Source organism: Marmota marmota, unplaced genomic scaffold (genome assembly GCF_001458135.2).
Source record: "Marmota marmota marmota unplaced genomic scaffold, marMar, whole genome shotgun sequence".
Lineage (NCBI taxonomy): Eukaryota > Metazoa > Chordata > Mammalia > Rodentia > Sciuridae > Marmota > Marmota marmota.
In genome coordinates, this window is record NW_026000082.1 from 14,803,801 (window position 1) to 14,818,932 (window position 15,132).

Sequence of the window (15,132 nt, forward strand, 5' to 3'; positions counted from 1 at the left end):
AGGGGGGAGGGTGGAGGATGGGAAAGGCAGAGGAGCACAACAGACACTAGTATGGCAATATGTAAATCAATGGATGTGTAACTGATGTGATTCTGTAATCTGTGTATGGGGTGAAGGTGGGAGTTCATAACCCACTTGAATCAAAGTGTGGAATATGATATGTCAAGAAATTTGTAATGTTTTGAACAACCCACAATAAAAAAAAAAAAAAAGAAAAAAAAGAAAAAAAAAATTAGCTGGCACAGCTTCATGTGTTTGTGATCCCAGGTACTTGGAAGGCTGAGTGAAATGATCATAAGTTCAGCCAGCCTGGACAACTTAGTGAGACTTGTCTCAAAAAAGGGGGAAAATCAGATTTCACTAATTAATTGTAAGGCTGAGGCCTCTGTGGCACAGCTGCAAATTAAATTATAAGTCATAGGAAAATTAGAAAGGTAAAAAACTACATGTTTCATATTATTGTTGGAAAGATTTAGCTCATTGATTTTTTTTTTTTTTTGATTACTTACTGGATAAAGAAAAGCTCTGTCCTCAAAAAGTGTGTAAATCTATTCATTAAGGATATGAGGCCTCTAAGAATTTCTTCCCTTTTCCGAAAATTTTTTTTAGATTGTATTTATTCCTAGTTCCTTCTAAATTCAGGTTGCTTCATTGAATCTCCATTGTAAGTTTTTCTTTTCTTCACCTGTTCTAAATATTAGTGTTCTTGAGAGTTCTATTCTTAGCAATCCTCTTATTTTATTGTACCTTCTCCCTGGAATTTTATCTCAATCTTTCATTTTCTTTTTCTTTTAATTTTTTATTTTTGGTTGTAGATGGACACATACCTTTATTTTATTTATTTATTTTTATATGGTGCTGAGAATCCAACCCAGTGCCTCACACATGTCAGGCAAGCGCTCTACCACTAAGCCACAACCCCAGCCCCTCAACCTTTCATTTTCTACAGTCTAGTTTGTATTTACAAACTCGAATGTCCAGTTTGTATGTGAAGCCTGACATTTTTGCGTCTTGTATTTAATTCAAAAGTTAAATTCTAGAACTGAGCTAATTATCTTCCTGAAAAATCTATACTTGTACCTTTATTTTTTGTCTCAGATGAATGATATTGTAAGATACTGAGGTACATTTTATAGGATGATGATTATTAAAAAGGCCATTGGGTGGACATATATAAGTAATTTATGACTTTATTAAAATAACTTTTGGTAGAGTGCTGTAAAGGACAATTAGAATATAGTAGATTTTAAGGGATAAGTGAGAATTAAGGAGTTAATATTATCTTCAGAAAACTTGACTACTAAGGGAAAAAGTAGAGACTGGATAATTATTGGAGAAAGAAACAGCAAATAGGAAAAATTTTTAACAAGTGAAACCAAAAAAGGGCTGACAACCAAAAAGGGGTATGGGAGTGTCTTAGTTAACTAAGTCTTCTATAAAAAACTGTGTGTGTGTGTGTGTGTGTGTGTGTGTCTTAGAGAGAGAGAGAGAGAGAGAGAGAAAGAGAGGGAAGGGGTACCTCCAGAGATATTGATCCTTTTCAGTCCCAGCAGATTAGGGCCCCACCTTTATGACCTCATTTAGCCCCAGTTACCTACTAAAGACCCTATTCCCAAATATAGTCAGTCACATTGAGGGTTATGGCTTGGATGTATGAATTTTAAAGGGATACATTTCATTCTGTAGCAGGGAAGCAGGGGTGGAGTTCATTAAGTTTTAAAATGAAGTTAGCTAGTAGGTTTAGAGTCAGTGGGAAAGGTGAAAGAATAGAAAAGAATAAAAAGATTTGATGCCAAATGGACAATATTTTTGGGTTCTAGATTTCAGCACTGTAATAGTAATGGTTTGCAACAAAGTCTAAATTTATAGATAATACTGAAATAGAAATCGTGTGATAGTTATGAGAATAAGGATTTCAAGAAAGTATTAAGTATTTGATAAGTGATATTAATATCACTTAAATTTAAGTTATGAGCATTGTAGTACAAGATGATGTGACAGCTGTAAACTTGTGTAAACAAGTCAGCAAAATTTGACAGAATTATAAGGAGAAATTGACCGATCATAGTCATATACCAAATCTTTCACATTTATTGTCTATCTCATCACAACGTAAAGCTACAAAAAAACCAAGAAACTTTTGTTTATTGCTGTATCCCTAGCAGTCAAAAGAGTGTCTGAAACAAAGTAGATACTTGGAAATATTTTTGGAATGCATACTGTAAAGTGCATTCCAAATATTCCTAAGAATATTTGCCTCTTAAAAGACATCTAAGCCAAGGAGTGGAATTCTAATGCTGAAGAGCAGAGACTAGATATTTGGTTAACAAAGGACAAATATCTCATAAATTTAAGGAAGTAGACAATTGCTACTCCTTGACATGAAGTTAGACTTTATCTTTGCCCAGTGTTCCCTCTGGTTTTTCCCAATCTGGTATGGGGTATTGAAAGAAACTCTTGACATTATATTTAAACAGAGTCTGTTCTGTATATGACCTACAATAAGTTTCGTAGCCTCAGGTTACAGGTTTCTTCTGTGAGCCTTAGTTTTCTTCATCCTCATACTGTTTGATGTATGATGATCTCTCCAACTAGATCCTGAACTATAAAGAACAAGAGTATTCTTACTGAGCATCTCCCTAAACTTAAAAGTGTTATAAGAAGTCTGTAGTAAACATCTGTTGTAATGAATATGAAAAGTTTCATGACTAATGCTGCAAAGTGAGTTTTATTTTGGAGGGAGTCTATCATCTGTATTCTATTCACTGGTTGTTTTACTGTTGTCAAACTTATCATAAAGTGTTTCAGATAAATGGAGAATCTGTCATATTACACATGAAGAGTGTCAATTATTCACTCATTAACTAGATATATACTGAGTATATTCCTATAATCTGTTTAGGTGTTTGTTGTAGGTACTTGTGATAAAATGAGGAATAAGATAGACAAGGTCCCTGCTTTCACAGAGTTTACAGAGTAATATGTGTAGAGGTGATGGGGGTTGTTTATAAATAAGGTAACAGAAAAAAAGAGGTGATCCTAAGTACTTTGCAGAAAAACAAAATAAGATGACATGATAAAGAGTAATTGGGTGACTAATGAAGTTTTTAAGATCAGGAAAGGCCTCTCTGAATATGTACTATTTAAGTTGAGACATGAATGATCAAGGAATCATTTAAGTGAAGAGAAGAGTTAAAGAGTATTCTAGGCAGAAGATTTAGCTTGTGCCAGAGCCTTAAGACCTTGTATAAATATCGTTGAAGAAGGTTTGACATTTCTTGTTTGGTATTGCCTATGATCACCTTGTTAGTAAAGGGCTGAATGGATATTTTGCTAATAAAAGAGAGTCTTTGCAACTTGCTTGGTTCACAGTCTAATAAGTGATGAAAACTTTCAACTAATAGGCCCAGTATAAAAGGTCAAGGCTCAACTACTGATGGTAAAAGGGACAACTACAAACAAAAGATACATGTTTTCTGTCACCTTGTCATAAAAGTGAGGAAAATCTACATAGTTAAAATGGAGCTGGATATTTTCATATATTACAGACTATGACCAAAGCATTTGTAAAGACTGTCTTTTATTATGAAGACATTTATTTAATTCTTTTCTAGCAGGGCCATGTTAATCTTTTATTGACTTCTGTGAGAGTGTTGAGCTTTCGTCACATATAGTCAAGTACATGACCATCTCATGTGATCTCTATATTGTGAAGTTATTTTCAACTGTGGCTCTGAATTATTTGCTGTTTCTGCAAGCCAAAGTAAATTCAGGTGCTAATTGGGACTCCTGTGATATTTGAGTAAACGACTGTTGTTAAATATATGTGTTAAGGGCTGGGAATGTGGCTCAGTGGTCTAGTGTCCCTGAGTTCAATTCCCATTATGTCTTTTTTTCCCCCTTGAAAAAAAACTGTTGGGAGAGAAGGTGACAGTAGTTGTGAATTAATAATACAGTTATTGTGTTTTTTCATTGGGTGCTGTGCAAGTTGTTGAGGAGTAGTGAATCAAAATAGCTGAGTTATAGGTCCATCACTGTTACTACAGGTCTGGACTCAGATGCTACCTGAAAATAGAGTGGCTTTTCCTTTCTTCTTCTTTTTTTTTGGTAGTAATAGTGGTACTGAGGATTGAACCTCAGGCACTCTACCCCCGAGCTACATCCCCAGCCCCTTATTTTTGTTTTTTTTTATAAGATAGTATCTCACTTAGTTGCAATCCTCGTGCCTCAGCGTGCACCACTGTTCCCAGGTTATGAGGCTTTTCTAGATTTGTAGGCATTCATGATATCATTCACCCTTCTTGGTTTCTTAGCAGTGGATTATATATGGAAAAATCAATGGCCAAATTGGAAAACAAAACTGCTTTAATAGCTGGGCAAGCACCCAATGGAGCTTGTGGTTTAGACCTGAGTCTTAAATAAGATCTTTTTACTCTCTATTTAAGTTGAGACATGAATGATCAAGGAATTATTTAAGTGAAGAGAAGAGTTAAAGAGTATTCTAGGCAGAAGATTTAGCTTGTGCCAGAGCCTTAAGGCTCAACTACTGATGGTAAAAGGGACAACTACAAACAAAAGATACATGTTTTCTGTCACCTTGCCATAAAAGTGAGGAAAATCTACATAGTTAAAATGGAGCTGGATATTTTCATATCCAATTCTAAATCTTAGGATCCCACACTCTGATAACATATAGAGTTATGACTAAGTCTGCAGAGCCTGGTGGCATGATGCAGCAGGCCTGCCTCATCAACCTAGTCATAGGAAAGACAGCTTAGAGATCTCATGACAAGTTTTTTCCATGGTTGTACCTTCCACAGCAAGTGAGAAATGGAAAAGAATTTAGTGAACTGTGGCACAGGAAGTAAAAGAGGAAGCTGCTGGTCTCATTCCTGACTTCATAATACTATCTGACCTTGTGAATAGTCCTAATTGGCTCTTTTCTCCCTCCCATAGAAACAAATCTAGAATGGAGAAGGGGAAATGCTACAGATGTTCTTGTTTAAAAAAAAAAATTCCCTCATAGTATATATATTTTTCTTTTTCTCATTCCCACTTCTCTCATCCTGGACTGAGGCAATTCTAGCCACTTTACTGTCCCATTAGTCCAACTAAGAAAGATATCCAAAGAATGTTGTGGGATTCGATAATGAGAAGGACATTCTGAGGTTACTTTAAAATAGTTCCCATCCTACTTCTGTTTCTCCAAACAATCTATGCACAAATCTTAATCTTTATAGTATTTTTCACCCCTTTGTCTGTGTCTGACTATTTCAATTTTTGGTATACTCCCCTAACATTAGCAAAGTCACATCCAAGAACTCTGACTTCTTCCTAGAGAAGGAAGTTTTAGGATATCATCTTTGGAAAAAGCTAAAGCAGCCATCTAATCCAATCCCATTTTATGACTGGGGTGCAGAAAGAGAAGGTTAAATAGTCTATTGAGTCCTTAGCATCTTCCCTGAGAATGTTCAAGATAATAATTTCTCTAATACAGGACTTTGGGGAGCAGGTGTGATTAAATAAGATAACATTTTGCAGGTACTCGATAGTTTCTCTTTGCCAGGTGACAGAGCTAGTTAATAGGACGAGCCAGGACTTGGATTTCACAAGACTCTTAACTCCAAATCACTCATTATGTGCCTTGATCATCCTAGAGATGAGTTGTTCAATATAACTCAAGGGTTGCTCAAAAGAATGGTCCTCAACATAAAAATCTCATTTAAATCTAGTTATGTATTGAAGTAAACCAACAGCAGCGCCTCCTGGCCCACAGTAGATATGCAGTAAGTAAGTCCTTTATATGGATGGGTAAAGTGATGCAGTGTTCAGGAATACATAGGTAGGCAACTGCCAGTGGGAGAGTTTTTTTTTGAGTATTTTTATTTTCAAACTGGAAAAAAATAGGTTTCAAACTATGTAATTTCTCCAAATTGGTATAATTTCATTTGCAGTTTTTTTTCTGTGTTTCTTCCTCATGATTGCTTTTTAGTGATCAATTTTGTGAGTTTTTTTTTTTCCCCTGCAGTGTGGCAGTAAAAAAGAGTCCTTTCAATGACCTATACAGTTTATGTATGCTTTATGTATCCAAGTAAATATTTTTGACTGAATCAATTATGTTTTTTTTCCAAAATACCTTACAAAACAACTTTTTCTCGTCACAAAGGATATTTATCTGCAAAAATACTTTAAGTCACAAGTGTTATAATTAGAACAAAGCATTGTTTGATGTAGGACTCAAAATGTTGTTTCTCCATTATAAGTTGATATAATCAGTATTTCAAGTACATTATTGTGATTGCTTTTCAACTTAAGTTTAATTCAGGTGGGCATTATTATTAGACTTTGTGAAAGTTAAATTTGAAAATATTGGGTTGGTAAATGTTTCTTAATAAGGAGCTCCATGAAAGTGGCTCATTTTAAGTAGAGGACATTTCCCTAAAGTTATGCATTTTGGATGGAAAAAGAAACTTGTCCCCAATTAAAGCATCAATGGAGACCACAACACATCTAATTGGAGTCATGTACCAAACCTATTATACAGTTTACTGCCTTTTGATAGGTCACTGACTACTGAGATTAGCTTGTTAACATCACACTTTGAAAATGAACTGCAGGTATTCTCTGTGACTGAGGGAACTGATTGATTTAATGGACAGCAAGAAACTTGGTCACTAATTCATGAAACAAAAATCAATATATCTGTAAATATAAATTTTCCCTCATAGTTAGTCTAGATGGATGGAATTATGTTGTGACAGTTTTACTGTATCACAAAATATCACCATCACTACTAATTACCACATTTTGATTAATCTTATGTACTTTGGTTAATGCATTTTGCTGAATCCAATATATCACTATATTGATAAACAGTAATTATAGACAAAAGGCTGCCTGAACTTTGAAATCATCTTAAAAAATGTTATTAGGAAAAATGTTATTATGAATTATGTGAAACAAAATGTTTGTTTATCTAGACATATTTAATTGCCAGCAAAGAAAGCAATTAAAAGTAGCTGCAGAGTAAGAGGCCAACCTTCGTTAAACATGGTTTTAAGATTGTTACAGAACTTGTGGTGATGATAACATGGTGTCTTGGAGGATGTTAACAACTGTAGCAGAGTGTTAATTAAGAATGATGTAATCTACAGCTCAAAATTATTAGTATCATATGTTAGTTTAGCTGGACAGGAACAAAACCTAGTTTCAGTTATGATAATAGCTCAAGTAATATTTATAGTGGAAAGATTAACATTTTATTTTTATGCTGTTCCTGAGACATTTTAAAAATCCTGAATGAAATACAATCATGTGTAAACATCAAGGCCCTAGTTCATTTACATATGTGCCAGATTTTCAAACTGATTGCTATTTGAACCTAATCTGTCATTGCTGGCTGCATTAGCTACAACAAACATTACATTTACATATTGATTTCTTATTTTGTTTTAGTGTAAATAATCCATAATTATAGTAAATTTAGTCTTTTGTTGACAAGAGCTCATATGACTCTGTAAGTTTAGAATGGAAATTTAAATTGCCATGTGTCATGCTTTTTAATCTAAAATCAGATATATTTAAAAGGATAAAAAGATCATTGTAGATCACAACATATTCTAAAGAGACAAAAGAGAAAAATTCTAGTGTGTTTTGGAAAGATGTAAAGTGTAAATGAAAAATTCAATAATGTATTTTAAAATTATTTACTTTTTTATTATATAAATCATAGGATTTGAAATAAATTAATATTCTTGCTTCAATATCAGGCCATATTTAAAAAATAAAATCTAGTATAAATAACCTGATAATCCTGTCTTATATTGATATTTTTATTTAAAATATCCAGTGCAAGAAAAGAAGTAGCACATATACACAGCAGGAACAAAAGGAGACTTTCTATCTCTGTATTGATTAAAAAAAAAAAACACACAAAAACTTGTTTTAACTACACATGCAGCATTGATTTTAAGAAGTATAATTTCACTGATGACAACTCACAGATGTCATTAGACATACACTGTTATTAAGTCATCATGGCAACAAGCCCATGGTTCCCATTTACACTGATTAAAAGTGTGTTGTGTTTTTGAAGTTAAAAAATATTGGGCAAGCTGTGCACTGTGGTGCATGCCTATAATTCCAGCAGCTTGGGAAACTGAGGCAGGAGGATCGAGAGTTCAAAGCCAGCCTTAGCACTGCCAGGCGTGAAGCAACCAGTGAGACTCTGTCTTTAAATAAAATCTAAAATAGGGCTGGGAATGTGGCTCAGTGGTTGCCCCTAAGTTCAATCCCCAGTACCCTCCCTCCCAAATTGGGCCCATTGAATTGGGAAGATGGTGGCTATCAGTTTATTCAAGCATTTTTTATGGTTGAAATATTTTATGGAAATGTAATTAACATAAAATAAATGTACAATTCTTAAGTGTCTCAAAGTTATGTATGAGTTTTGACAGAAGCATATGGTTTTCTACCATGGATTTTAATGAGCCAGGTTTTAATTTGGATGTATACATACAGGTGTCTAACAAGCAGCCACTTTCGAAGTCTATACTGAACTGCTGACAGCTTTTTACTTGAGTTCTGTGAATACAGAAGCCCTAACTAAGCCTTAACATTAGTCAGCTTGGGCTGCTGTGACAAAATGCAAGAAACTGTCGGATTTAAACAACAGACACTTATTTCTTACATTTCTAGAGGCTGGAAGAAGTCCAAGATCAAGTCAGCAAATTCAGTTTCTGGGAGTGCCCTCATTTTGTCTTGGCTGCCTTCTTGCAGTATTCTCACATGGCAGAAAGAGAGAAAAAGCTCCGGTTTCTCTTAATCGTCTTATGAGAACACTATTGCCATCATGGAGCACCATCCTAGTGACCTCATCTAAACCTATTACTTCCCAAATGATTCACCTCCAAATGCTATCAAATTGGGAATTAGGACTTTAATATATGGATTTTGGGTAGGACACAAACATTTTAGTCTGTAACAGCCCTGAAAATTTATCTTTATCTTTTCTAGTTTAGTTGTTAGTTTTGATGAGGTTAGACTTTATAATAGTGAGTTCCTGCCCTAGAACAGTTAATGTTTTAATAGGTAGTCTATGGTTCAGCCTGGTTAGATCTGCCCACTGAAGACTTTCAGAGGGAATTCTGGATTCAAGAAATTGCAGGAGAAGAAATTCCTCAATGACTATTTTTATTCTTAGTTCAAGATTCCTTACCTGTTAATGTGATACACTATGAAATGGGCCTGCAGAGGAGAAACCATTTCTCTTTATTCTTCAGGAATTAATGATAGGTCTGTAACTACATGGTGATCAAATGGTGGTTTTACTACTGCAGTGCAGCTGTAAGTTAACCTTGAAAAAAAATCAATATATCATATATATTAATATAGCCCTGAGCTTTTCTGGCTTGCTGAAATGCTCTTTGAATATAAAATAAATTCAGTCAAGACAATAAAGACTTATATTTATTTTCTTAGTGTTGATGATTTATCAGTTCTTGACACGTGAAGGGTAATAATATATGGCTTTGTACATTCACATGTATAAAAATGCCTCAACTACAGATTTATCTGTTGGAGTCTATGTGTTAAAATTTGCTTCTCAGGATTTTCCTCTTTTAAAAAAATGGAGAACAATGTAAAATGTAAACGAAGCCATCAAATTAAAAATAACATTGACATTCATTAGTAGGCAGGTATTTACAGATGACTTCTTTTTTCCTGATAAATGTTTATAGTTAAATTGGTAGGTGGTCTTCTTAGGCATAGATAATAGATTTTTCTAATGAAAGAATATTGGAAACCCAAGACTTGTGGACAAAGAAGAGAGCTGTTTTTGGCTTAGATATTAATGCTTAGTTATGCTAAGAATGTTAGGAAATTGATTGTCTTGTCTTTATTTTAGCGTTGCCTCTCTTACACACACTCTTCCCCAGTGTTAAGAAATTAGCTGGGTGTGGTGGTGCACACCTGTAATCCTGGCTGAGTCAGGATGATTGCTGAGCTCAGGAGTTCAGAGCCAGCCTGGGCAACATAGCAAGATACAGCCTCTTTAAAAACAAAACAAAACAAACAAATAACAACAACAAAAAACCTTGTTAGAAGAATTATGAGATGATATGAGTAAAAATGTCTTCTGTCCTACGTGCTTATGATTCCGTCCCATCCCATCCCGTCCCATCCCATCCTGTCCCATCCCAAACAGCCACTAGCTCAGAGTTTGGGGACAAATGTATATGGGTTTGATTATATTTTAAATATTAATTTCAGTCTGTATTTGAAGGTAGAGCAAAGTATATCTGACTCTTGTCTGTTTTGTAGAAACCAAACCATGTCTTTGTTGATAAACATAAATATCCCAATTGAAAAAAAATAATGAAGAAAAAAAATTAAAAAAAAACAAAAACAATAAGGAGAGACCATATGTTTTATTCTCACAAAACTATTTCTTGCAGTGTGTTAGAATTTAAACTGCTTTTAAAAAGTTTTTACATTTCTTTTGTTGCCACTTTTTATCATCTCTTGAAGAGAAAACATGCCATTTAAAACAAAAACATTTCATTATTTCTCACCTAGCTATTTTGGCTGATCATCCTTCTTAGACTTTAAAAATCAAAAGTTGAAGTAGCATTTGCATTTTAAAATGCTACTTGAGAGACAGCCTGTGTGATTGTTGATGGTTGTGGTTATCCTGACCAACCATTAGGACATTAGGAGGCACTGTGAGGGAAAAAAAATTGCTTCTGGATACAGCAACTGAGTCTCTAATTTTTTCCATTAGCTTCAGCAATTACAGTCAATTTGCTTAGATAACATTTTAGCAATAAAGTCCTTGCAAATTATGCAAATTGCCCCCAAACCCCCACAAAACAAAACTTATTCAGTCCTTATGCTGCTGGATTCTGTGGAAAGTATAGATGGTCTCATTTAAGTATCTTTTGGTGTGTGTAGCACATTAAGAAGATCGGTATTAGAGTTTTTAGCACATGGTACCATGTGTACCATATGTGAACTTATGTGAATTTTTTTTCTTTTTTTAATTTATTTTAATTAGTTACACATGACAGTAGTGATTTTTTAAGAAAAATTTTTTTAAAGACAGGGAGAGAGAGAGAGAGAGAGAGAGAGAGAGAGAGAGAGAGAGAGAGAGAGAATTTTGATATTTATTTTTTAGTTCTTGGCGGACACAACATCTTTGTTTGTATGTGGTGCTGAGGATTGAACCCGGGCCGCACGCATGCCAGGCGAGTGCACTACCGCTTGAGCCACATCCCCAGCCCAGTAGTGAATTTTTAAGTATGCTTGTCTACCCATCCCTCAATAAACTCAATGGAAGCAGAAATATAATCTTACTGGGTTCATTTCCCTGGTAATTAAGGGCAAATCAGAAGAGTATAATCTCTGAAACATGAATATGGTCATTTTCCTGGCCTTATTGCACTTAATGTCGAAGTAGCATTTAGTGTGATTGAGCATGTCCTAATTGAGACAGTTATGTCATTTGGTTCTCTTATACTAGACTTTCTTGATTTTTCTCTTATCTCACTATCAAATTCCATTAAAGGACCTCTTCCCCTTTGCTTTATTTCAAGTGACTGGAATTCCTTAAGGGCTCCATCTCACCCTCTCTGCTTTTCTATAGATAACGTATTTTCCTAGGTGATTTCTTTTGGCCACAAAGTGTAAATATTGTTACACTTTGATAAGATTGATAAGAGATGTTAACTCTCTTGCTTTGACCTTGACCCTCTGTTCTCTCGTATCTTATAATCCTGTTTTATTTTCTTTACAACACTTAACATTCTTTAAAATTATATATTCATTTACTTGATCTTTGTCTCTTTTACTAGAATGTAAGTTTTACAAAAGCAGGGACCATTTTTTTTTTTAAGCCATCACTATTTCCCTAGCAACTAGAATGTCATGAACATAGATAGGTGTCTAGTAAGTACATGGGTATATTATGTCCCTCCCCTAGTTTCCTTGTGTAAAAAAAGTGCTACCTTCTCCCTTACTGAAACAAAACAAAACAAACAAAACTTTTTTATCCCTTCTGAATGATAGACTTTTAAGTTCCTACTTATCTTTCATATTTCAACTTATATATATGTCTTTTCTTCTGAAGCTTTCCCATAACTCTTTATTCCTTTTACTGAGGTAGAGTAAAGTACTTCCTTCTCAGTTTTCATTGTGCTTTCAACTTCTCAGTAGTACCTATCCCACTTAGACTTGAGTTTTTCTTGTTTGGATTGATTTCCTTAGTATCTGAAATAATGCAAAACATTGAAGTAATGCTGATAAATAAATGAATCAATGTCTTAACTCTAATGGTAGTTTTTTAGAAGACAACATTGTTGTATGAGATACAAGGATGAATCAGACTTTTACATTGTGGACATCCACAACTTATTCATTATTCAGTAAGAATCTGCAGTGTTCCGGTTTTATGTTTAAGATCTAAGGATACAATGACAGAGATTCTTACCTCAAGAAACCTGGTAGAATTTCTTTTGATTTTGATCAGTGATATTTCATGATATATATTAGTGCTTCCTAGGTGTTTTTAGTCTGTAATTAACCTGTGAACTCTACAGGAGGCAATAGAATAAACAGCTTCTAATCTTTATGTTGTGTGCATGTTTATTACATAATCACAAAGTTTCAGATGGGCAAAGGAGGAGTTATGAAGGCCAGAGCCATGTAGCACAGCCAGAATATTGTCAAAACTACACTTGAGGCAGGGAGTATAGATTATTTGAATATAATAGGCAACAGACTTTTATTTTAACCTTAGATTAAAGATAGTATGTCTTAATAACTAATAGATATTAAAATAGAATTGTGACACCTTTCTTAATTTATGTGGCTAAATATCATAATTGTTTATGTTTCTGATAGATTTCTAACATTTTGGAACTTAGACATGGGATTTAAAAAATGTTGCTTAGAATTTTTTAATTTCTTAATTCTGTATAGCTGGGTCCTAAGTGAAGGCAGAATTAGTTTGAAGGAATTTTGGTGTAAAGTTCTATATATTTCAGTATCTTCTGAATTTTGACAGAAATCTTATTTCTATTGTTGTATAAATTCATGAGTATAAGCAATAATTTCATACTTATTCTAGTATAGCTGCTTCTACCTTAAGATTGAACCAGTCTTTGCATATTTATTTTAGTAGCATATTTGGAATTTGACATAATTGATAACTGGTTCTTTTAGAGGAAATATGTATGTAGACAGAAGCATATAACTCATGGAAAATTTGTATGTATGCAAAGTATTTAGAATTGAAGTTTAAAAACATTTTGGTAGAGAAGGAGTTAACAGGTTAGCTCCCCTTGGTTGTTCTCAGCCTGCTCTCTTGCCTTTAGGAGCTGAAAACATGATAACATTGGGCCCTGACATGCCTGTGTGGAGGTTAGGGTACTCCTGGGGTTTTTGCAGCTAGCTGTAAAGCAAGCTAGAACTTGTTCATCTCTGAGTTCCTTGTTTTTCTTTCAACCCTTTCAGTGCCCTGCAGGAGTCATTAAATCAAAACTTCATGCTGATCATCACCCACCGAGAAGTCCAGCGGGAGTACAACCTGAACTTCTCAGGAAGCAGTACCATTCAGGAGGTGAGTTATGTCTCACAGCTAAGGAATAAAGGTAGCTCATTATAGCTAATGTTGACCCTGTTAAAAGAGGGCTTATCTGCTATGGTTGGAAACTCTCTTTATGTTTCATTATTGGGTTCTTAATTTTAATTAACTGGAACATCAGTGATTACTGTAGATATACTAAATGATTTGACCCAGAAAGATATGTTGTAAATGGGAGCTCTTGATAATTCTTAAACTCATCTACTTAAAACCCTGCTTAAGACTAATGCATTATCATATAAGGTATTTCATGCTTTCAATAGTGATTATTCAAAATGTTAATTTGGAAATTATTGATAGCATTCATTTTGGAAGATGCTTATATTTTATTTGAAAGGTTACTCTCAAATATGTTACCTATTCATATTTTTTACTCTTCTGTTTCTAAAAGAAATTTGAGGAAGCTTTTCTTAAGCAGCTCACTTCTATCCTTGGACAGGATTTGTAAGGTGCTGTTGGAGACTGTCATTTAGCTCGAATATCTGAGAAGAGTCTATTTAGCGTGTCAATATTTTCTTTACCATGTCTAAGGAGGGCCACTGTTTCAAAAAGGAACCTCCCCCAAGAGAGAAGAGGTACCTTCTTGGTATGCCTTTGGCCCCACCTACCTAAAAGCCAATAATTTGTCTCCGTAGGGGGAAAACATTTAAGGTTATGACTGAACTAGTGTGTTCAGAAAGACTGAAATAGTAACTGTGTATTATTACCCCTCATAATTTATGAAGACAATAGTCTTTTGTCTGCTAATTTTTTGAAGAGAATTAATCATGCCTAATCTTGGATTATTTCATAATTTTTTACTTAAGACTATATTGCTTAAAATATTACTTATGTTATCTTGGAAGAACCAATTATTTTCAGAAGTATATAAATTGTTTCAGTAATGGCTAGACAATTACTGTTTCTTTCTTTCATGTTTTGTCAATGAATTTTGTCTTTTGAATTTGGAATAGATATCTCATTGCTTTAAATTTATTTTCTCCATTGATCACTTAATTTGTTTACTGGTAATCAAAGTCTTTAAAAATTTTTTCTGACTCCTAAATTGAATCGTATGTTTGGTTTACTTGTTTTTTTTTTTTTCAGGATTATCAAAACATATCAATTTTCATTTCACTTTTAATCTCTATAATGTGTTAATCTCTAATGGATATTCTATGATCTAAATTTAAAAATTTAAATTAAATTTTTGAAAAATCATGTGTTAATGTATTAGAAATAATAATTTATTGTGGCTCTACCTCAGAGTTTCAACAGAATCTTCATGACAATAAAATATAAATTATATATGTGAATTTTAATTAAACAAGGAAATACAGTTTGAACATAAAGCAAAGATAATGAGAGATGAATTTGATTCTGTTGTTGATTCACTTTCTGAATTGAATGGTAATATAATACACGATGGTTTAATATAAACTGCTTTCTTTTTATTTCTGGTTGAAATTTATATATATATATATAAATAATCCTACACCCCCCCCCCCCCC

The 15,132-nt window shown here is 33.8% G+C and overlaps 1 protein-coding gene across 1 annotated transcript in view; it reads left to right on the forward strand.

Moving 5' to 3' along the window:
• The window catches only part of Faf1 (Fas associated factor 1), a 375,874-nt gene that overhangs the window by 147,246 nt on the left and 213,496 nt on the right, over window positions 1–15,132 (forward strand). Inside the window, exon 7 of the mRNA XM_015485020.2 lies at window positions 13,513–13,618. Within this exon, the coding sequence (XP_015340506.1) occupies window positions 13,513–13,618 (106 nt within the window). The remainder of the gene's footprint in view (window positions 1–13,512; window positions 13,619–15,132) is intronic.